Raw genomic sequence first — 23,317 nt, 5'->3', positions numbered from 1 at the left:
CTCAATGCTCGTGTGAGCCGGAAATAATCGCTCTGACTTTCAGGAGAGTATAATAACACCCTTCGGTGCTCATCTCTGTTGGCAGCCCTGATCCACTGACGGTATGGGAATTCCACATTGCTGTGATATGTGCCAATCTGTATGGTACGACCACTGTTAACTTCTCGCAGATACTCAGCCATCCGCTCCTGTAGCTTGTCCCTGGAGTAATGGCTGGCTGAGTGCAAACTCAATGAAGATGTATAACTGGCAGCCTTCCAATTGTGAAGCCGTTAAAGCGGCAATGCCCTCTGGCCCGATAATGTCTGTACTGCTTTAAATGACCTGCAAAAGGCTTCAATGCAAATGTATCGACTGTTCTCTCTTCAGTAAGCTGTTCTTTCGATGGTATACGGCATGGACTTACTCGGGAGTGACACATGTCTTTTCTTCAGCACTAGGTTACTCACCCTGAGCAGCTGAGTAACGTAGTGGTCAAGACTGTTTACTGCTTGGCGGGTGTGATTCGACAGATTCACGGCCACTCCGTAATGTCCACTGTAGGTTATCAAATAACATTGTCCTCTCCAAAACAAATATTTACCATCTTGGGATGTCATTATGGGTGGGAATACGCCGTTGTTTGTCGGTGTTATTTTAAAAATGTCACAATTTGAAGAAGTGTTTCCTTACATTCTGGGCAACTACGATTGAATAGATTTATGCCCTCAAAAATACACCTTATTTAGCTGTAATCTAGCTAAAGGACATGAATTAATATTAAACGTGTAACACTGTTTCATAATTTTTTTAGTTTTATGGCAATTTAACCGTTTTGCTTTATCACGGTGGCAATATGTTAACTCCCTTGCCTGTTATGCAGGAGATTGTGGGTTTGATCCTGACCCTGTCATCTGCATATTTGGAGTTTGTATCTTCTCCCCGTGGCCGCGTGGATTTTTTCTCCGGGTCATTCGGTTTCCCCCTCCACATTTAGAAACGTGCCCTTAGACTATTCGGCTGCTATACATTTGCAGGCGGTGATCCACTTCGTTGAGCTATCTTGTGTGATAGCCAGTTCGCTTCCGAAACAGAACTCAAAAGTTCAGTGGGGCCTTACCTGGTATAAAAAGACAAATGATGCACAGGGAGTCTGGCACGTTGTCTTGTCTATGCCTGCCTCCTTGGCCCTGGATTCCTGTTTCCCTGTACCCTTTGATCTGAAACCATCTTGCCTACCTTCCCTGTCCTGAACTTTCTTTGCCTCTACTTTGTGCTCAGCTAAGCCTCGATTCCTGGCTAAACGGTTTGCTGTCCTTCGAGGTAACTGACCTTTGTGCTCATGGCCTCCATCCTCCCGTGCTGCATGTTTTAACCATCGCACCTTCGATTTACTGCGTCAACCCTTTTGAACTCGATGACAACACCACAAGTCGCACATTTGTGCATCATTCCTGCCACCGCGCATCCTCATCACCAACACCGTGAGCCATATTCAGCTCCGCGATGTCAATCGTTCATTTATTTCCATCGATGTCCACGTCATGACTCATGCCACCATTGTCACGATTCACAATATGTATGGGCTAAGATAAATAACCTTTTGATCCATTGCCTCCATATTTAGGGGAGTCATTGGTACGATAGTATGGCACATCAATGCATCGTGCACATTATTGCATCAGTCATTCTTAACTAGAATTATCGTGGCCCATGTTTCCGCCCGACATGTTGTGTCTACCTACCTTGGCCTTTCAGAGCCACATGAGATGTAAATTAACATTTGTATAGGTAGATGCATACGTTGCATTCATTATCATTATGGCATTTGGGAAGCTTGACAAAGCTAACTACAAGCACAAGCATACATGGTCCCAGTGCTGTACTCAATTCAGCCAACCTAAAATCTGTACAATTGATAGCTGTACAGATTTTTACTATTCTGCTTGTGGGCATACTACCTAAATGCACATGAGTAATACTCTCATTATGTTCGCACATGGTAGGTTAATGCACCACATCAGTGTATACATAATCTGGGTTCAATTCCTAGTCCAGGTAACTTAAACATGTATTAATTCACTATCGCCTCTGTCAACCTGGTGGTACAATGGGCTTCACTGGGGTAAAGTGTGAGTGCCCCCCTATGGCTTTATTGTGCGTGAGTCTAGAAGAAGTGCACTCTGTGCCAATGAAGTAAGGGATAGTTTCGTCTGAGATGTGGCGAGCAATGTGTGCATAGGGCAGGTGTGTTTACTCCGCTGCAATGTGGTTGCTTTCACAGTGAAGCAGGCGACCAGCGATGCCGAGATTATCAAGCAAATCGTGGAGACGAACACGGCAGACTCCGACAAGAAAACAGAGACGACAATCACCATCGAGGGCGTGTGTAATCGCACATTCACTACACCAGTGCTTCTTAACCTTTACCGCGGCCTAGTTTTCAATTTAGATATAAAATTGCATAGCTCCAGTGGCTTTCTGTTATCGGAAGGAAGAGCGCTCCAGACGGCCGCAGAAGCGCATCTGAAAGCGCGCGACGCAGTGGCCATCTTTGTTCGGTGGCTTGAGCAAAGACGATCGCTGCATCTTTGTTCGATGTATTGTGGTGGCACAAACACGCATGTCAAAATCAGCAACTTGACCTTGGCGTTGATGGGCAGGGCCGCCCAGAGGGAAGTGGGGAAAGGGGGCAAGTTGCTATGGGCCTTGCAAAACAGGAAGGCCTCAATACTGGTCCTGTGGATGGTGCCATTAGGGTGCCCCATATGGCATTCTGCCCGACCCCTCCGCCGAACTCTGTGCGGCCCTGTTCCTAGTTTTTGTAGAGATGGATCCTCTTTGAGGTGCCTACCTACAGCATAGTAAAGTTGTTATCTACAAGTGAATGTCCCTTCATTGCCAATAGGTTTCTAGCAGCTTATCCGGTTAGCGTGATTGGCTACGTACGGTGCGAAGGAAGTTTAACATTCATGTGTTTTAGTAGAGATGGATCCTCTTTGAGATGCCTACCTACAGCATAGTAAAGTTGTTATCTACAAGTGAATGTCCCTTCATTGCCAGTAGGTTTCTAGCAGCTTATCCGGTTAGCGTGATTGGCTACGTACGGTGCGAAGGAAGTTTAACATTCATGTGTTTTAGTGTCTCATCGTGAATATGGGTTTTATCCAGGAACACCAGCTCCCGACATATACTGTATTAACATTTTTTTTTAATGCAAACATAAATATCTTGAATTAAAGTATTGAGACTTTCTTGGGTAAGAAAATATAAATGGGAATTATTCACAAAGGTTGGTAAACGGTGGAGCCTGGCCAGTGTTCGGATGCCTAATCTCCGTGCATACGTAGTTGGCAGCAAAGGGCAGTGCAGAAAGTTCCATTGTTGTACTGTGCTTCTACGCTCCCATGTCTACACCAACCGGCACTGGCCAACGTGGAAAAGTATGGTAAAATCACACCTTCAACCCTTGTGGTATAGAAGTCCCTCAGGCAGCAGTAGATTGACAAAGGGCCTGTGCGCACACTGGATTAGAAAAAAAAACAGATGATGAGAGTTCCCTTTAATCCACCTTCCTAGATGCTCCCTTTACCATGTTGAAGTTTCTGCAATGTGAGCGCTTTTGTCGTGTATGTGTGTTGCATGTGCGCAAGCGGGCGAACGGATTCGACGAAAGGCCGAGCAAATTGTGCCCCTCGGTCGTCAAAAATTATCTACGGGCGTGTTGCTTGTGTAGGGAGTGCCGGGGGCCACCCACGGCAAGAAGAGTAAAAAAAAGAAGACGGAACCCGAGGATGCAGAGCGTGACGAGAGCGTGCTGGACTGGTGGTCCAAGTACTTTGCCTCCATTGAGATGCTCCAAGAGGTAGGGAGCGGGTGGGGGCTGGCGTCTCTCCGTTTACAGGAAGGAATGTTTCTCGAGAGATGCATTTTAACGTGCGGTGAATTGTCACATTCAATCAATACCAAAGACAGTATTGGCGGAAGTGCGTAGGCGCAATTAACTCCTCTCACGTTCCGATGATGTAGGGCGTACGTCTCACAGTTTTTTTTTCCGATTCCGTTCCGATTACGTACTTTCACGTCATCGAAACGGAATCGATTCTGAACGGAATCAGAAGTTAAAGGCCATGCGGTAGGACGTCTGGCACAGCTTGGCGCCAGCTATCGTAGAGTGCGGTCGTGTCGTTACAGTTGTCTGTGGTGACTACAGGAGAATCCCTTTAAAAACAGCAGCGCTACGCTTTTCTAAATAAAATTAACACTGAACTACTTGCGCGTTCCGAGATTCAGCGGTGAACGGGACCCACCCTGAAATTTTCAGATGTCTCAGAATGGGAAAGGGTTAACGTTTGGTAAATAATTTTTTGCATTCAATTAAAACTTAACACAGTATTGGCAGTGGTGCATAAACACAATTGACAAGAATTGAGCACAAAAACAATGCAATAATATAGTTAAATACAATGTTAAAGTTACGTTAAACTGATGTCACGATCGTCGCTATATTGTCACAAGATCGTATTATATCATGAAAAGATATTGCACCCCAACCCAGCATAGAGAACGAGATGGGTAATAAATGCTAAGAGGTATCTAATTTTTGTGTTGCATCTTTCTACTGAAACAGTTTTAATCATAATAGGGTTTTCCACTTTTTTCTGGCAACAAAACAGGTGTTAAGATGTTAAAACACCAAACTGAAACCTTTTACAAGGAATCATGTCTGCAAAGGAGGTCACATGATGGATTTCATCGTTATTATTTTGAGAATGTTGATTTATTGATTCATTCCCCGTGTTTTCCTCTGCAACCTTTTTTGTGTTGTTGCATTCTCTGTATTTCGCTTTGCAGAGTCGGTTGCAGACTCCAGGTGAAGATGCAGTGGAGGGAGCCGCTGCAGAGCCAGTCCAGGGTTTGTCTGCTATTTGCTTAATATTTTACGATGAACTATTTTTACTTTACCAGGTAAGGCCCACTGAGCTACAACAGATCTCTTTTGCAGAAGCGTCCTGGCCACACAAACGATTGCTCAACGAAGTGGCTTATCGCGTGCACATTTCTAGCAGCCATATTTCTAAATGTGAAGGGAAAAAGCCGGAGGGCCCGGAGTAAAATCCATACGACCACACGGAGAACATGCAAACTCCACGTATACAGGCGTCAGGGTCGGGATCGGACACACGGCCTCCTGCAGCAATGCCCTACAATCAAACCTCGACTGACGCGTGCAGCGTAGATCCTTGAACGTGGAGACGTTTTCTCAGGGGCGCTCGGAAGACCATCTTAAAAGTCTCTGGTCACTTTGGAGCATTTCTATGTAAAGGAGGGGATAATTATTACGATTGCTTATAGAAGTAAATGGAATAAGGACTCGATTCTGTGTTTTCACACGAAATAAAAATGTTTTAGTCTCTCAGCCTATCGGCTTTCAAGACCAATGTTATTAAACAGTTTTAGCGAGCATACTCACTATGTGATGTATTCTATCTGACACACACACACTTGCGCATACTTGCCATTACACAAAACTCATGCCCACATGCCCCAATGTAACATTCCCACGCCACACAAACGTAACACCGACAGCCGCAGAGTCCCCAAGAAAGGCCCTGCAGTTCCACAAAGCGGCCGACAAGGACAAACAGCTGAAGAAGAAACCTCACCTTCGAGTGGAAGAGTTGAAGGTAGAATACAGGGACACCCACTGTGGAGCCTTAATGTCAAAAATAAACCATCGTGCCTGCCATCACGCCGCCTTGGCCAGCGAACTAAACCTGGCCCGACAGGATGGGCAAAGGTACACGTGTGTGTATTAGCCAATTGTGTTTGTGTCTCCCGCAGAGACAGAAACTGAAATCCCTACTGGGCCCTCCTCTTCCCACCAAATGAGCAAAGATGTGGTGTTCCTACGCACACAGCTACTTTTTATAATAAATAAGTAGCTTGACCTTATTTGGCTGCGATCGATTTTCCAAGTTGATTTCTTTTCCTGCTCTTTGCAAAAGCCAAAGCGATTTACATATTAAAGGTAACAGTTGAGTCAAAACTACAAGAGTGTGGTCTCATTTGCTCTGAATTTGGTACACGGTGGATGCGGCTATTGATCCCTGCAGTCCATAGTGTCGCTAATACAATCTATCCGTGTTTTAATAGACTGCCTTACGATGAATGTGACACTGAAGTGCAGCTAATAGCGTCTACCTGTGCCTTGTAGAAACCCAAATCACTGGCACATATAGCTATTGATAAAGTGGCATTTTTTTTTTATTATTTGTGTCCAAAAACACGTGGCAGTCATACATTGTTCTCATGGCTGCACTGTGTGCATGGTGTATGTACTAAATTGTGGTTATATGGGTACGTTGTTAATATCTCTATCCATTCAGCTGCATAGGTGTGTGTAGGTATTTATGCATAAGGGTGACCGTTGTTATTGCATTGTCTGTCTTTAATCACTGGATTGTTCAATGTAACTATTACATTATCGTTTGTTCAAGTATGTGATTTCTCCATGTTGTGACAATGTGTGTGTCGGTTTTTTTATTTTTAAGAACATTTGTGATATCTGAGATCACTAGGCTAAAAAATCCTGGGAATACATGGTACAGGTCACGTGATTGTATCACATCGGTTTATGACTGAAGGTCTTTCTCATCTTGGGGCTACTTGAAGGACAGAGTTGTGCTGTGATTACTTTATATGAACATACGCCCTACGGTGTAAGGATTCTTTAGAACGAGTGGTCTTCGTTATCTGTTCTGAGAACTTCAAAACCGCCTGGTTAGTCATTGTAAGGACCATTGTGGGTTTAAAAAATACAGTGACAGTTGTAATCATTGTAATATGGCAAACCTGCTTGCTTTTATAAATATGATGAACCGACTGTAATTACCACCAAGCTGCAGTATAAATAGGCATTCATTATGGCGACAATGAATGCATTATCTTGTTCAAATATTTAATCTGTCGTTATGTGCTGCAGCTTCAAATGAACCAGGTTTTGCTGTTGAAATGATGACTGTGACGTTTACATTAACAGATAATCCTTGGTCTTCAGTGTGTAATTGGTAGCTCTTGCAAGGCTCATGAGCCAGTCCTATCTATAGGATTTTAATTCAAAGGGAAGCACTGCAATTTGTCCATGCAGCGAATTGAAAATGTGATCAGAACATAAAACAATCCTTGAACATCAACTGGTTTTATTCACAATCCTGGTCAGAATTCAGATTCCAAAATGAATGTACATTTCAGAAGACCACTGATTATATGAAATACTTTCCAACACTTTAAAATAATGTAATGACTTTTAAACATAATCTATTCGCAGTTATCTGTAATACAAGAAAATCGCGCATGTTTTCCACGCTCGGATTGAAATAATTTTGCTGTTTTATATCATAGATTTCCCCAGGCACTCGATAAGCAATGTAAGAATGCACTTATGTATTAAGGGCTCAGAAGAAACTTCCAAGCAATTTCCAGTTGACCCTACGAACCAAACTGGCGGGAGAAACCAATTACATCTGTTTGTAGCAGCTTATCGAATGTAGGCGATTTAATTTAAGTGCTCTTAAAGTAACCGGTAATCATCCTCTCTGGGCAGCTCCACACGTAATATAATTAAAAAAGCAATGCAATATATGTTTTGTATTGAATGCTAGTTTTGAGAAGGGCTACTGCACATTCCGGGCAGGGGAGCTCAAGATTGGATGGATTTAAAATATCTTCTTGGTTCTTTCGGTAAAGTTACATAGAAGGGAAATAATAAAATAATAAACATAAAACATACAAAAATATTATGTTTTATTTTTATTATTTTATTATTTCCCTTCTACGTGACTTTACCGAAAGAACCAAGAAGATGAATCCCTGCAGTCACGAAAGCTTTAAATCGAAATTTAAGCCTCGCTGAGTTTGAAGATGTCTCTAAAAGGACGATTCTGCATTGAGATGGTTGGCCATTCCCATTAATGTTTGTCAACTGCAATCGGGGCTCAATAAACTAAGTGTGTGATCCATTTATAGATATGCCAGTGCTCGAAAATGCCCTCTGCTATTTTATGCTCAACCGTCGAGCGAATGTTGTGAAAGCAATGGCTCATATTTTACACACGAGATGGTGAACAGATGTAATACATTTATTGCGATTGATAGGAGATTTTTAGAGGCTTTGATGCAAAATGTGGTTTTCCCTATAAATTCTCCCTTTCGTGTCAGTGGGGTGTCTATAAATGGATCAGCCTGTTTTAAAAGCATTCGTAATCCCCCTGGGAATCGTTGATGCGTCACCGAAGCTGACCTCCAACGTGACGACTGTTCGAAGCGACCAACCGCACGGACAGGAAACAAAACTCCAGGCCTGGGCGAGGTGCTCGTGATATATCCGTTCAACAAAACCCTTGGCGATGCTACGTTGAAAGCGGGTGCACAAGCACCGATAACAAAGCCGCGACTCATTCGGCGATAACCGCTGCCCTGTAGAGTTTCTCTGCCATGAAGAAGGGCCACTGCCCGAAACGTCACGTTTTTCCTTATAGGGGCCGTCTTATTGACACATGCGTTGAGTTTTTTTGTCTTCTTTACCAGTGTATCACTGGTAAATAAAAATAATACGCAAGTCACGTGGTGTAATTTCAACAAAAAGGTTTCGGGTGACCTGGGGTGGACTGAATGTATTAATGGCCTATATATATGCACGTGTGTTGCTGCATAGTGGTAAATCCCATTTTCTTTTGCCGACTTTGTAGAGATTTTAAAGATTCAAATGGCTCCCAGAAATTGAATTGAGCTACAAATATGTATTGAAAGGTGTGGATCTGATGCTCCTGTGTGTTTCCATCTGTGTATAGTTTGCATGTAAATGTATGGTGGCATTGATTTGTTTTGTCAATTCAGTACATTTTACAGGACAGAAGCGTTTTAAATGCTATCTTCTGTAACCTCACCAACATAACTACATTTCCTTAGTGTTCATACCAATTTCATTTTCTAAACACATACCCTCATTTAGATCACCAGCACCACAAACGACCATCGCCATCATCTTAAAAACCTCGTACCGACATCTTAATGGCAACGTCATTGATAGGTAACCCTCCAACACACACACACACACGAGTTAGTACATCATGATGTACTGCATACCTGTCTGACGTTGTACATCATTATGAACTCCATGATGTAGTAACACCATTATTATGAACGACATAATGTAGTAACACAATCATTATGTACTACACTTAACGTGGTACAGTTTGCTTTTTGAATTATGAGCACCTGCAGATTTCTCTTGGCCTTGGAGCACCAAGGTGTGGCGTTCGTCGTCTACGTGTGGATCAACAAAGGCCTAACCCTGGTGGTCGATGTTTCTTGCCATAGCATCGGATGAACGCAGAACTGCTGAAGCACTGTTTGATGGTTATGAAGTCTGGTGGACTGTTAATGGTACAGTAATGACCATACCCTACCTCTGGCTAATGGTGGGGCCAGGTGTTATGCAGGTGTCATAGGCCGTGCCTTCCTCTGCGTTCGGTGGCAGTGCATTTCTACAATTCTGGTAGATGCAGCAACTAGTGCTGGATAGTGATTACTCAGTCCAAAGATCAGCCCAGTAATATTCCTTAGAAGGTACCATTAGATACGTTATATTTGATGTCATTTTCCAGGATTGTATTGATCGTACCTGATGTGGAATATCATGGAAAACCTGGGCTGGCTTTTGGTTGAGTTTCATTACCCAGAGCCCTCTGCAATGGACCTATAGAATATGGTTTAATCGATTCAACTGCAAATCACAAATATACTACCTTCCCCAAGAATACCTCTCTCTTTCCAGTGAATTTTCATTAAATCTTCCATTAGCATTACCTGCCCATGTTATTAAAGAATATATGATATACTAAAAAAAAATAGCCCAGCCTGAAATAGCTTCGTTAGATTAATGCCCATCACTAGAATATAACGTTCCTGTTCTATTTAATGAAGTGCCAATATTTAACAGATTAATTCGGTCATCAGCATAGCATAACAAAAATAACATCATTATTATTTTACTGCTGGGCACAATTTGACTATAACGTGATAATTTGAAAGCAATATCCCCGCGCTGCGACTTTCAAATGGAGAGATTTTGATTTGGTTAATTAAATAGGGAGTTACGGCAGTTTTTTCGTGATTTGTGGCTGCAATCTTGCATGGTCGTACATTGCGTAATACATGTTGCGTTCAGTTACATGCATTTATTTCGCGGCAGTACGCAACGGCGTTGCTATCCCATGATCGGCTAGCCCAGCGGTTCCCAACCTTTGACCCGTGGACCGCTCAACCCTCGAAGCATTTTCGTGAAGCACCAGGCGGCGAAGACGAATGGTGTTTAGTGAAAGTGAATTGCGTCTATACTCTTTGATTCTTTCGTTAAAGTCACGCCCGAAACGTCGTGATTTATTTTATTTTATACCCACGTGACTTTACCGAAAGAACCAAAGAGTATGGATTCCTGCAGTCACGAAAGCTTCAAATCAAGATTGAATTCCGTCTGCATCATTTCCGCGGATCAATTGCGATGGCCCTGCAAGAGCGCACCAGTGGCTCCGTGGGCCACAGGTTGGGAACCACTGGGCTAGACTGTATCATGAAAATATTTTTTTTCTTTTAACATTCATTCTTCTCTGTTGACTGGCTGAGCTCTTTTCTGCGGCAATATGGAGAGATGTTTGCGGTGGGCAGTGACAGCATGCACACGTTCATGGTGGTGGGAGGTGTATGTGTTGTATTTTCTATTCGTTCCACCAACCTTCTTTGCAGATTTCCCAAGACATTTTTATTTCTCTTTGAAACAAAATACATTTTTCAACAAAGATATTTCGGTGGGATTATTCAGCGAAAGCTTGGGGGTCATTGAAGAAATGTGAGGAATTGCAGAGCATTTAGCGAATCACACCTCTAGTTCACAATTTATACGCCAAATGTTTGTGGTTCGTTTTACTGAACAGTCTCGGCATTGAGGATGGTGCAAAATAATGAGGATTTTAAGATTAATGTATCTTCCCACTCATTCAAAATAATTGCAAAATGAGCCAAACATTGTTCTCTAATATCAGTGAAGCCAATTAAATGCATGTCGCTAAAGTACAGGTTTAGACTTTACCCTGCCCGTTTTTTTAATCTTAAGCAGCATTCCAAGAGGCGGTAGCAGTGATGCACAGACCTCGATTTTTTTATATCAGTGTTTATTCTGGCTTATCGCTTTTGGAAACGTTTGCCCACCACCTCTGTTTATTTGTATTGGTGCTAGCTTAATAACAAAGACCTGTGCGACGTCGTATAGTTGTTGCTTCTTAGCACGTAGCAGGCTTTCGCGACCAGTATTATTCATACCATTGGAACCTCATTTGCCAGTAAAAAATATGATAATTGTTTTTTTACCCTTCTATCTGGCAACAAAACTGGCACCTTTTTTTACAAGGAGTCTTGTTTGCATAGACCACAATACCTGCAGTCATAATGCAAACAAAAAACGCCTTTTGGCGTCTTCTGGTCCAACCCATGTGAGACTAGGCTCTAAGGAAAGCTGTCTCGGGTGTGGACGAATCAACTTCAAGGACAGTGCATACATTATCAGAGTTATGTTTTTTGTTTGCATTATGACTGCAGGTATTGCGGTCTATGCAAACATGACTCCTTGTAAAAAAGGTGTCAGTTTTGTTGCCAGATAGTAGGATAAAAAAAGCAATTATAGTATTATTCATAATAAAGGTTTTTGGGTTAGATCGCGTTATTTATAAATATGTCGCAACCCTCCTTGTAAATGTTACGGATCCACTCTTCAACACACCGGTGGGCTAGAGTAGTGAACGATTTGTCTTTTGTCAACGTGACACATTTTTTACTGATTGGCCATGTCGGGTGGTGGAGGGTTGCGAAACATTTATAAATAACGCGATCTAATCCGAAAACCTGTATCAGTTGTTGCTCCTCTTTTCCAGAGAGCATATGAAATAAAGAACCAGGGGGAAAATACCAATATTTTAACTGAGTCACGTATATTCTTCACTGCATGGCAGTGCAAACTGCGGGCGGTGGAGTATCAGAATCAAATAATAAAAACAAGCGTCGTGCCTAATTGCATCGCCAAGCTATGCGTATATATATATATTTTTAAATTTAATTTTAATGCAGTATCCGCCAACATCTAGTTGATGTTTATTAATCCAGTAGAAACTGAGCCAATTTAGATATCCAACTCTTTCGGTAATTTGTACTAATTACATAGCATTTAACAATTTGTGCATTTTTTTTAATTACCCACAACTGTGGAAAGGTCTATATTAAGGTCATTTGTTAATTAAACAAATAGGGCAATTTAATAATGAATAACATTTGTACCTGCAAATTCTCAACTCGGCCCAGAAAAATATTACGTGGTTTTTATTTCCAAATTGTTAAGTGACTACATATTCTAAAACTAAACCATATCACCCATGCATTCATAAATAAGTGAGTTGGCGTATTTGGCACAATGGCATTGAAACGTTGCTTTAACAAATCCACCATTAAAGATAGGCTTTGTGTGCATTTATTTCCACATCCAAACCAATTTTCAAGTCAATTTTCAGGTATTTTATAGCTGTTTGGTCACGTGAAATGTTTCGTCAAGCTGCCCTTTCTGGCAATAAAACAGTGGTGTCAAGATGTTGAACCACCAAACAGCAGAGGTGGGACAAAGTCATTGTTATGCAAGTCCAAGTCGAGTCGCAAGTCATCAATTTCATGACTCGAGTCTGACTCGAGTCCAAGTCACATGACTCGAGTCCACATCTCATAGGTGGGACAAAGTCATTGTTATGCAAGTCCAAGTCGAGTCGCAAGTCATCAAATTCATGACTCGAGTCTGACTCGAGTCCAAGTCACATGACTCGAGTCCACATCTCATAGGTGGGACAAAGTCATTGTTATGCAAGTCCAAGTCGAGTCGCAAGTCATCAAATTCATGACTCGAGTCTGACTCGAGTCCAAGTCACATGACTCGAGTCCACATCTCATAGGTGGGACAAAGTCATTGTTATGCAAGTCCAAGTCGAGTCGCAAGTCATCAAATTCATGACTCGAGTCTGACTCGAGTCCAAGTCACATGACTCGAGTACACACCTCTGCCAAACAGAATCCTTATTCAAGGAATATTTTCTGCATTAACCACGCGTACTTGTGGTGAACATGCAAACAAAAATCATGCTCTGATAATAATATATGCATTGTCTTTGAAACTGATTGATCCATACCAGCGACAGACAAATATCCCACTGTTTCTGGGTATTTCTTTATGTTTATTTTTCTCCAATTGGGCTCATCTCCTGCTAGTTATAAGCCACGCATTTTATTGAAGTGTGTTGACCAAAAGCGTGTGTACTCTTAAGGTACCTGTGTGCATAACGGAAGGCGCTTGGCTTGCACTAAATCTCGACATAACCTTATCGTGGTGATTAATGTTGTTTTTCACCCATGTTCGAGCGATGTTGAAATATCGCCTAAAGTAGCAATGGGAATGACTGGTAAAAAAAAAACAACAGAAATCCATCCTCAGTTTTGTAAAGTCAGAACCCCGAGTAGCTTGAGGCCAAACTTTAGCCTAATCAAGTACATGTTTAGAGGACCTCATTGGCTGCTTTTGCTCATCTTTATTCTGCCAAGTCATTGCAATAAAGGTGCTCTGTTTCATGGGAAAATATCTTAGTTAGTGCCCTCCACTCAACAGTGCCCTCCACCTTCCTTTTAATATCTCCGCACGCTTGTCCATGCCACACACTGAGCCAGTGGACTGTGCCCCTGTGCAGGTTTATGACAAGGAGCTGGAGGCAGAGTTTGACAACTTTGAAGACTGGCTACACACGTTCAATCTGTATCGTGGCAAGACCAGCGATGAAGATGACATTTTGGATGAGGAGAGGGTGGTGGGACGTTTCAAGGTGAGACTGAAGTGACCTAAACCTTTTTTCAAACAACCTGAACATCAGGGTGGTGAGATGCTAACTCCCTCACCTGGTATGCAGGAGGTCGTGGGTTTTATCCCGACCCTGTCACCTGTATATTTGGAGTTTATATGTTCTCTCCGTGGTCGTGTGGATTTTTCTCCTGGTCCTCTGATTTTTCCCTCCACATTTAGAAACATGCATTTAGATTATTTGGCTGCTATAAATTTTGACGTGATAAGCCACTTCGTTGAGCTATCATTTGTGGTCAGGTCGCTACTAAAAAAGAGCTATATAGCTCAGTGGGCCTTACCTGGTAAAATTTAAAATAATTTAGTTTAGTTTTATTAAAAAAAAAATATAAATACACGTGGAATGGATTGGTCACCGGCTGTGTACACGATTGTTGTCATCGCGAATTCTTGTCGACAGGGCTCGACCTGCGTGTACAAGTGGCCCCTCGCGGACAACGTGTTGAAGGAGGTGGGGTACGACCCCCAGTTTGGGATGTTCCAGGGCATCCCCACGAACGATCCCATCAACGTGCTCGTGAGGGTCTACATCGTGCGGGTACGCCATCAGCACACGCGCAGCAATGCAGTATTTCCTTAAGGCCATTTTCAAACCTCCATTGATATGTTCCATCATTTTTTAAACCCACTTGTGGACGGTGAATGGATCCCACGTTGTGATTGGTCCTCGCCGTTAACTGGGGCATACGCAGGAGTCTGGGTTCAATAGACCATGCCCTGCTGATAAGAATCCGTCTAAACCCATCCAAGGCTTAAAGAATTACCATCGGCCATGGTCAGTCCACTGCTGGATGAAGACCTTACAAAACTAGCACCTTATCTCATGATGCTGAAGATACAACCCTCCACCTAGAAGCTGCACACAAACTGATTTCATTGCTCCATCTCCTCGATGGACATCCTCCCGGACACGTTTCTTTCGCTGTTTGCCACTCCATTATTATTCTCGACCATCAACCATCATCGACCTTCTCGTAACGTGTCCTGCCTGAGCCCACTTTTCTTTTCTGAACAGTTTTTAGGACAAACTGCTGCAGCGTTTGCCTCACAGTCTGTTCTCCTATAACTCGTGTTTTTTCATGACGCAAATTAGATATAACGCGATGAACGTCTTAGGGAACAGACTTTTTATAACACGGATGCGAATTGGAGATAACGTGATTGAGTGAACAGAACTTTTTTCACGCGAGTAAGAAACACATTCCTGCGGAGGGAGCTGGTAGGAACGTTGGGTTGCTCGGTCAATGGCCAGGGTCAACGGCGGCGTGGTGTATTCCGCAAATATGCCCGACTGTGAGGGCGGGCACAAGCCGGCGTGAGTAGGTTAAACGTTGCGTTTTATAAGGGCACCACGGGGTGACCAGCCCCTCCCCACCCAGCCCCTCCCCACCCTCCCCACCCAGCCCATCTCCACCCTCCCCTCCCCACCCAGCCCCTCCCTCCCCACCCAGCCCCTCCCCATCCAGCCCCACCCCACCCTCCCCACCCAGCCCATCCCCACCCTCCCCTCCCCACCCAGCCCCTCCCTCCCCACCTAGCCCCTCCCCACCCAGCCCCTCCCCACCCTCCCCACCCAGCCCATCTCCACCCTCCCCTCCCCACCCAGCCCCTCCCTCCCCACCCAGCCCCTCCCCATCCAGCCCCACCCCACCCTCCCCACCCAGCCCATCTCCACCCTCCCCTCCCCACCCAGCCCCTCCCTCCCCACCTAGCCCCTCCCCACCCAGCCCCTCCCCACCCTCCCCACCCAGCCCATCCCCACCCTCCCCTCCCCACCCAGCCCCTCCCTCCCCACCCAGCCCCTCCCTGCACGACGGACACACTAATCCCCTGTGGGCTGGTGTAACCAGGAGGTTCCTACTAGTGTAAACTGACTTACAGCTGCCTCGATGTAGCGTCACACAAGACGGGATGCTGCTGGATGCTTTTGGCCTGCATACACATCTCACATGTTGTCTCGTCTGGTGCTTATCCCTATATTGTTTACTATAATGCAATGTTTTTATAACGTGGTGTTCATCAGGAACTACCGCGTTATAGGAGAACACAATTGTACTTTCAAGGCAGTGCTCCCGATCCCGACCAGTTGGTCGATGGTTGACGCATTATCATTGTGGCCGATGACAATTGCCGCTACATTTTGGCAATTAAACAAATTCCCTTACCAATGTGATCACTTAATTGAGTAAACTCGCCATACATGGCGAGAGAACAGCTGTCAAAAGTAAGTGTCAAGTAGGACACCACTTGGGCCACTCGGTACGCGTCCATTGAATAAGCTTCGCATAAATCTTGATTTGAAGCTTTCGTGACTGCAGGAATCCAGACTCTTTGGTTCTTTCGGTAAAGTCACGTAGGTATAAAAATAAAACAAATCACGACGTTTCGGGCGCAACACAAGCGTCCATCATCAGTTGGGGAAAGCATGGTCTGCTGCTGAGGCTTCGCATTGCCTGCTCCCATTTGGGCTTTTTTTCCCTAAAGAGATTGACATTTTTACCGCGGCTTGGATACTTTCCGATGTCTTCAGAGGTGAATATTGCCCACTTTCACGGGGGGATTTCTGGTGGATTGCTTCGGACGTTTGTTTTGTCACCGTCAAGTCCACTGCATGTGGGAAAACCATCGCTTCGACCAGACTTTCAGAGGCGTTGACTGAGTGAACTCACTTGGGTGTTAGTTACAGTGTTTGTTTTTTACCACATAACGCCCACTGAGCTATATAGATCGTTTTCATAAGCAGCCTGGCCACAAATGATAGCTCAACGAAGTGGCTTATGATGTGGAAATTTACACCAGCCAAATTATCTAAACGTATGTTTCTAAATGTGGAGGGAAAAACCAGAGGACCCGGAGAAAAATCCACTGAAGTTGGCCACCCTCATCATCTTCATTCGTTTGACAAGTAAAAGTTAACCTGCCAATAATGTTGGAGATGCGGCCATGGTGCAATGGTTTGCTCACTGAACTTGCAATCCTGAGGTCGCCTGTTCATGCTCCTTTCATGGAGAAAAAAAAAATTGGCCAAATTATTCTTAATATAATTTTTTGGAAAAAGGCCTATATATACAACATTCCGCCCTTTTAAAAATGATCAGTGGTCGATTGGCCACGATTGTCCACCCAACAGCATACATGGGTGCACCACAGTCTATCGCCAGGTGGTGTGTGTGGAGTGAAGTGTGGGTACGCCCTCCTCTTCCGTGACGTCTAGCCAGTGTGAAAGAGTAGGCTAAATTGCCCTCGAGTAGGCCTCTCCAGAGCTCCTTCTAATGGAAGCCTTTCCACCAGCAGTGGCATGAGACGAGACATTTGCGGGGCTCCGACTTCACTATCACCTGTAACATAATATTGTGCTGTATTTGTTCTGTTCGCTCATCTGGCAACCAGGCCACTGACCTCCATCCGGCTGACATCAATGGGAAGGCGGATCCGTACATTGTGATCAAGCTGGGCAAGACCGAGGTGAAGGACAATGAAAACTACATCTCCAAGCAGCTGAACCCCATCTTTGGAAAGTGCGTGCTCATGTTACTGTGACGTCTGTCATGCCAATTGCGCTTTCATTTCACCTGATCCCATTGGTTATAGCGTTTAAGATGTCAATGCAGTGTTGGTTATCCTTAAAGTGGCGACCAATTTTATGAAGCGTTGACATTGTAACAGGCCAATTTTCGGGGTGTAGCAATTTGATCATGTAGTAAATAAATTAATTGTCACAATTCGTTGTGACATATTGATTCAATAACCATATATATTTTTTGACATTGTGAAGGGTATAGCAGCCTCTCGTGGCTGGAAGGGTCACGTGAACCCATTATATACGACACATTAGTTAAAAAAGCTGTTGATTTTTACATGTGCATTGGCTTAAGAATAAATATCAATCAATTAAGTAATGCATCAATACACCCTGCGTAATTATTACCATAAAAGTGATATTCCCGCACCTCTGATGAGCGCGGTTGGCTACGTACGGTGTGAAAGAAGTTCGACATACATACTGAAGGTCTCAAAATGTATTTGTTTATCTAATGGCAAGGCAATGTGCAGTAAGCATGATGTGATCACTTTGCTGTTTCCAGGTCTTTTGACATCGAGGCCACCTTCCCCATGGAGTCGATGCTCACTGTGCAGGTCATGGACTGGGACCTGGTGGGCATGGATGACCTCATTGGAGAGACGAAGATTGACCTTGAGAACCGCTACTACAGCCGGCACCGTGCCACGTGCGGGATCGCACAGCAGTATGCCGTGTGAGTGGCGACATTCGTCTTTAATTCACGGATTTTAACGAATGTGACCTTTGCGTGGGGTTTGTATATGTGTGTGCCAAGTCAAATGAACTCACACGACGATCCTGTCGCATCGGTGGACTTGCTAATCGCCCTTTTGATGTTTAAATTACTAATCAATGACTGTGACCTTTGTGTGGGGGTCTACGTGTGTCGAGTCATATGGACTCACACAATTATCTTGTCGCATCAGCAAACCTGTAGTCTGGTTATTAAGTTTGGTGAGTGTACTGGCAGTCTATAATGTAGACTGTAGCAATGGTTATTAAGTTTGGTGAGTGTACTAGCAGTCTATAATGTAGACTGTAGCAATGGTTATTAAGCTGGGTGAGTGTACTAGCAGTCTATAATGTAGACTGTAGCCTGGTTCTTAACCTGCGTGAGTGTACTGGCAGTCTATAATGTAGACTATAGCATGGGAAATAAATGCACCTCTTTTCCCCTCCCCTCGCGCATTGGCTGCAGTCACGGCTACAACACGTGGCGCGACCCCATGAAGCCGACACAGATCCTGGCCAAGTTGTGCAAGGACAACAAGGTGGACGGGCCGCACTACGGGCCGGGTGGCCGGGTCAAGGTGGCCAACCGCATCTTCAATGGCCCCACTGAGATGGAAGATGACAATGGTGAGAAACTGAAAGTGTAAAGCAATTTTTTTTATTTTTGTTGTACCAGGTAAGCCCCAACTGAGCTACATAGGTCTCTTTCAGAAGCGATCTGGCCACAGATGATAGCTCAACGAAGTGGCTTATCATTTGGAAATGTATAGCAGCCAAATACTCTAAACTCGTGTTTATAAGTGTGTTGGGAAAAACCGGAGGACCCGGATGTAAATCCACGTGACCACAGGGAGAACATGCAAATTCCAAATATACAGGGTCAGAATCGAACCCACAACCTCCTGTATACCAGGTGAAGTAGTTAACATCGTGCCACCATTACTTTGAATCGTTCAGAAAAACAAACCACACCAAAAGATTTGAAAGGATTCAGATCCCTTGCCTGGTTGACCCAGCCCAGTAATCATCCTCATCATCATCGTGACTTTTTTGATTCATAAAATCAGAAACATCTTCTGAGGTTGCACCATTTGGAAGAACATCCCCACTGATTGTTGTTTGGATAGACAGAGACTCTGCATATGTCAGAGATAACTGTAGATGAAGGAGGGAGCTGTGGATGAAGGAGAGAGATGTGGATGAAGGAGGAAGCTGTGGATGGAGTGAGCTGTGGATGAAGGAAGGAGTTGTGAAGGAGGAAGCTGAGGATGAATGAGGAAGCTGTGGATGAAGAAGAGAGCTGTGGATGAAGGAGGAAGCTGTGGGTGGAGTGAGCTGTGGATGAAGGAAGGAGTTGTGAAGGAGGAAGCTGTGGATGAAGGAGAGAGCTGTGGATGAAAGAAGGAGCTGTGTATGAAGGAGATAGCTGTGTGGAGTAGAAGGACTGGAACCCTAACCTGCCCCCGCGTGTTGGTGAGGAGAGCGTTCGCTGCAGTGCCATGACGTATTCATCAATGGTGCAGGTCACAAGAAGCAGACGGAGGAGCACCTGGCACTGAAGGTCTTGCACAGCTGGGAGGAGATTGCCCGTGTGGGCTGCAGGCTGGTACCGGAGCACGTGGAGACACGGCCTCTACTGCACCCCGACAAGACTGGCATTGAGCAGGTGGGCACCTCCCACATTCACGCCCAGGCCCTTCACCCACACTATGAACACATTCCATGGCATATGACATGCCGAGTTGAAGAGTCTGAGGTCTTCTTCGGTTCAAGCCCTTAATTGCTTTCTGGTGTACAGGAAGATGTAACCTAACCCCCCCATCCCTCTCACCCCCCAAAATTCGGTATTATATAGATATAATTCCTTTCATGGGCTGCGTGATCCAGGCTGTCTGTCAGACTTTAGAGTTGTGGTCAAACATTCCAATATCGCCCCACTGTGACATAACCTCCACGTGATTGAATTCATCAATGCGGTGGCCTCACCAACAGAGTGGTTGACCGCGATTTTTAGACTATCATTCTCATTAATTCGTGACGGCGCACAGCCCAGCATTCATAAAGCCGAGGTATGTATCCAAAAGATACATCGGTTTCTCGCATTGCGTCTTCATCGAAAATGGAATTACGTGTGCGACAAGCGTTATCGTTACGTTCCATTCAGTGGTGACATCACAGAAAATCAATTGGCGTACGCCTTGGTGTATGAACCTCCATTAACATCACGAGTGACGCGCTGGTGTACAGAATTCCGGAATGAATGCATTTCTGACTGAGGTACTGCATCGCCCCCTGACAGGGCCTCAAATTCATAATACCTACGTGTTAAAGGGCCTCAAATGTTGAAATGGATTTTTTGCGCCGTTGCAGGGTCGTCTGGAAATGTGGGTGGACATGTTTCCGAAGGACATGCCGCACCCAGGGCCACCCGTGGACATCTCTCCACGCAAACCCAAGAGGTCTGCGTTGTCTGCGTGGATCTGCGGTGTCCAAATAGTCGTCAGAACTTACCTTAGAAGGGGTGTTTTCTTTGAGCTCAAAGAGCCTGCAGTGGCTAAGCACACGTGACACGTGTTATAACCAGTTGACAGCAAATTGATTCGTTTTGAAGCTTTGGGGTTTAAGAAATGTAATTATATCGGTGCTTTTTTGGTGTTTCAACAATTCGTTTTTTAGTGAAGTTGACTTGATTTGAAGCTTTCGTGACTGCAGGAATCCGTACTCTTTGGTTCTTTTAGTAAATTCACTTAGGACGACCGCTTGTGTTGCGATCAAAACGTCGTGATATGTAATTTTTTGTTTTATTTTTATACCTACGTGACTTTACCGAAATAACCAAAGAGTATTCAATTGGATTTCTTTTTAATGAACTTATTGAATTCTATTTGCAGGTTAATACAATGTGGATAGAACGCTTCCCATGTTGGTCATGCCCTTTTTTATGGGTTTGGCTTTAATCTCTATGCATCAGAGCTTAGACGTTGTTGGGTTTCATGTGTGCAATGAGTGGCAGTATTTGTACGTTGACATTTATATTCGAGGGGGAAAAAAATTAGCCAAGCCAGCTTCGTGGTTAGGCATTGGAGAGACGTGAATATTAATCAGCGCTAAATCTAGAACGTACCAGGGATTTTAATTCCAAATACGCTGGCTCAATGCCATACTTAACACAAAAACACCCAAACTAAACACTCCTTGCATGCAACATCAACACACACATACACACTCGACCTTGCTTATTGCTTATTTAACATATGAAAAATAAATGCCACAAATGTGACACCAGGTGAGACGATAGACGCTTGCAAATCACTGACCCAGTTCCAGGGTTTGCGGATGGCAGAGATATGAAACTCCCAAACCAGACAATTCACTTCACTTTGGCTTTGTGAATCTGTTGGTTAATCTCTTACGGACTGCTTCGTGACGTAATGTACGTGTGCAATCGCGTGCATAGCGGCTCTTGAAATATTGAGGATTGTACCGAATTCGAAAAAAATAATTGCCTCTTCTTATGTTGGTTGCCGACCCTGGTTCACACATTAGAGTCCTCTATTCCTTAGCACGTGCGCAGGCCTTTGTGTGGCACTCCAATGTTCTTTTCGCATACAAAACAACCCTCGCAAACACGCGCGGTGTTTACATGAATAAAAAATACATGCTCATTACACATGCCATATGTGCACAGCACATGCACTGCAAACTAAAATTAGCCATATATAGCAGACGCACACACACGGCACTCTACATACACATATCTTATATATACGTGCCAGCATTTGCTTTTACTCTACAGATACATTGCATATACAAAACAAAGCATCAGCCGCTAAATAATACACGGTGTACACTACATATATATTACATACAAATACATCCACACATATGGCAAACTCTACGTACACAGCAGCTGCATTGCGTTTAGACGACATAAACACAATGCACATTACACAATGTGCACTACATACATACCACAACAAAGGCCACATACTCAGTACACGTGCTGTACTCCAGTCACACGGCCCATGCACGCAATAAACGCTACGCAGTGCTGCACACATTAGTATATATATTGCACACAAAGCAAACACATGTTTGACATTTTTTCACTTTATTTATTGTGCAGGAACGAGACTAAATTTCGATTTGAAGCTTTCGTGACTGCAGGGATTCATCTTCTTGGTTCTTTCGGTAAAGTCACGTAGAATGGAAATAATAAAATAATAAAAATAAAACATAATAAAATTATTCTCACGACGTTTCGGCCACAACGCAAGCAGAGTCATTCAGACTCTGTCTTCTCGACAGACCTGCTCTCCACCTGAGGACGGCTGCTTGCGTTGTGGCCGAAACGTTGTGAGAATTATTTTATTATGTTTTATTTGTATTATTTTATTATTTACATTCTACGTGACTTTTCCGAAAGAGCCAAGAAGAGGAACGAGACTAGGCTGCCGGTGGCCGGGGAAAGTCATCCGTAGGATGACTAACGTTGACAAAAGTGATACTTGAGTTGACCCCTGATTGGGTGCTGAGATCACCCTTCTGGTGGCAAACCACATGTCTTGTAACGGCACCACGGTAGTGAGATGTTAACTACCTTGCCTGGTATACAGGATGTCGTGGGTTCAATCCAGACCCTGACGCCTGCTGCATATTTGGAGTCTGCACGTTCTCCCCGTGGTCGCGTGGATTTAGAATCAACGTGCGCTTAAAGTATTTGGCTGTTTGAAATGTCAAGATGATAAGCCACTTTGTTGAGCTATTATTTGTGGCCTGGTCGCTTCTGAAAGAGAGCGATATAGTTCAGTGGGCCTTGCCTGGTAAAATAAAAAAAAATCTCGTTTAGTTTTAGGGGAGGTGTACCTGTGCCCTTGTATTACTTACTGATGGTGTCAAATGAAACACTTGTCATAATACTGGGTGCAATTATTCAGCAATTGGTTGAGCACTTTGCCCTGGATGTTTTGCAGGTCCCTGCATTGCCATACTTGTGTGTGTGCGCACCACAAACGCCCCGGCCGTGTGTGAACCTGTGAACATTC

The 23,317-nt window shown here is 44.1% G+C and overlaps 1 protein-coding gene across 6 annotated transcripts in view; it reads left to right on the top strand.

The window, feature by feature from the left end:
- LOC144938471 (otoferlin-like) overlaps window positions 1-23,317 on the top strand; it is a 163,861-nt gene that overhangs the window by 130,845 nt on the left and 9,699 nt on the right. For 5 of the 6 annotated variants that reach the window (XR_013637844.1, XM_078866318.1, XM_078866319.1 and 2 more), the window contains exons 31-42: window positions 1,261-1,302; window positions 2,264-2,364; window positions 3,716-3,844; window positions 4,834-4,894; window positions 5,569-5,666; window positions 13,812-13,943; window positions 14,379-14,516; window positions 17,369-17,496; window positions 18,064-18,234; window positions 18,739-18,899; window positions 19,796-19,938; window positions 20,643-20,731. Coding sequence is in view for 5 of the 6 variants with exons in the window: in XM_078866318.1 (XP_078722444.1) it covers window positions 1,261-1,302; window positions 2,264-2,364; window positions 3,716-3,844; window positions 4,834-4,894; window positions 5,569-5,666; window positions 13,812-13,943; window positions 14,379-14,516; window positions 17,369-17,496; window positions 18,064-18,234; window positions 18,739-18,899; window positions 19,796-19,938; window positions 20,643-20,731 (1,393 nt within the window). In the remaining variant the exon portion in view is untranslated. The remainder of the gene's footprint in view (window positions 1-1,260; window positions 1,303-2,263; window positions 2,365-3,715; window positions 3,845-4,833; window positions 4,895-5,568; window positions 5,667-13,811; window positions 13,944-14,378; window positions 14,517-17,368; window positions 17,497-18,063; window positions 18,235-18,738; window positions 18,900-19,795; window positions 19,939-20,642; window positions 20,732-23,317) is intronic. The other variant, XM_078866320.1, reaches the window with a different exon arrangement.

This window comes from Lampetra fluviatilis, chromosome 22 (genome assembly GCF_964198595.1).
Source record: "Lampetra fluviatilis chromosome 22, kcLamFluv1.1, whole genome shotgun sequence".
NCBI classification, from domain to species: Eukaryota; Metazoa; Chordata; class Hyperoartia; order Petromyzontiformes; family Petromyzontidae; genus Lampetra; species Lampetra fluviatilis.
Note: the sequence above shows the minus strand (reverse complement) of the source record. Positions and strands in the feature narration are given on the sequence as shown.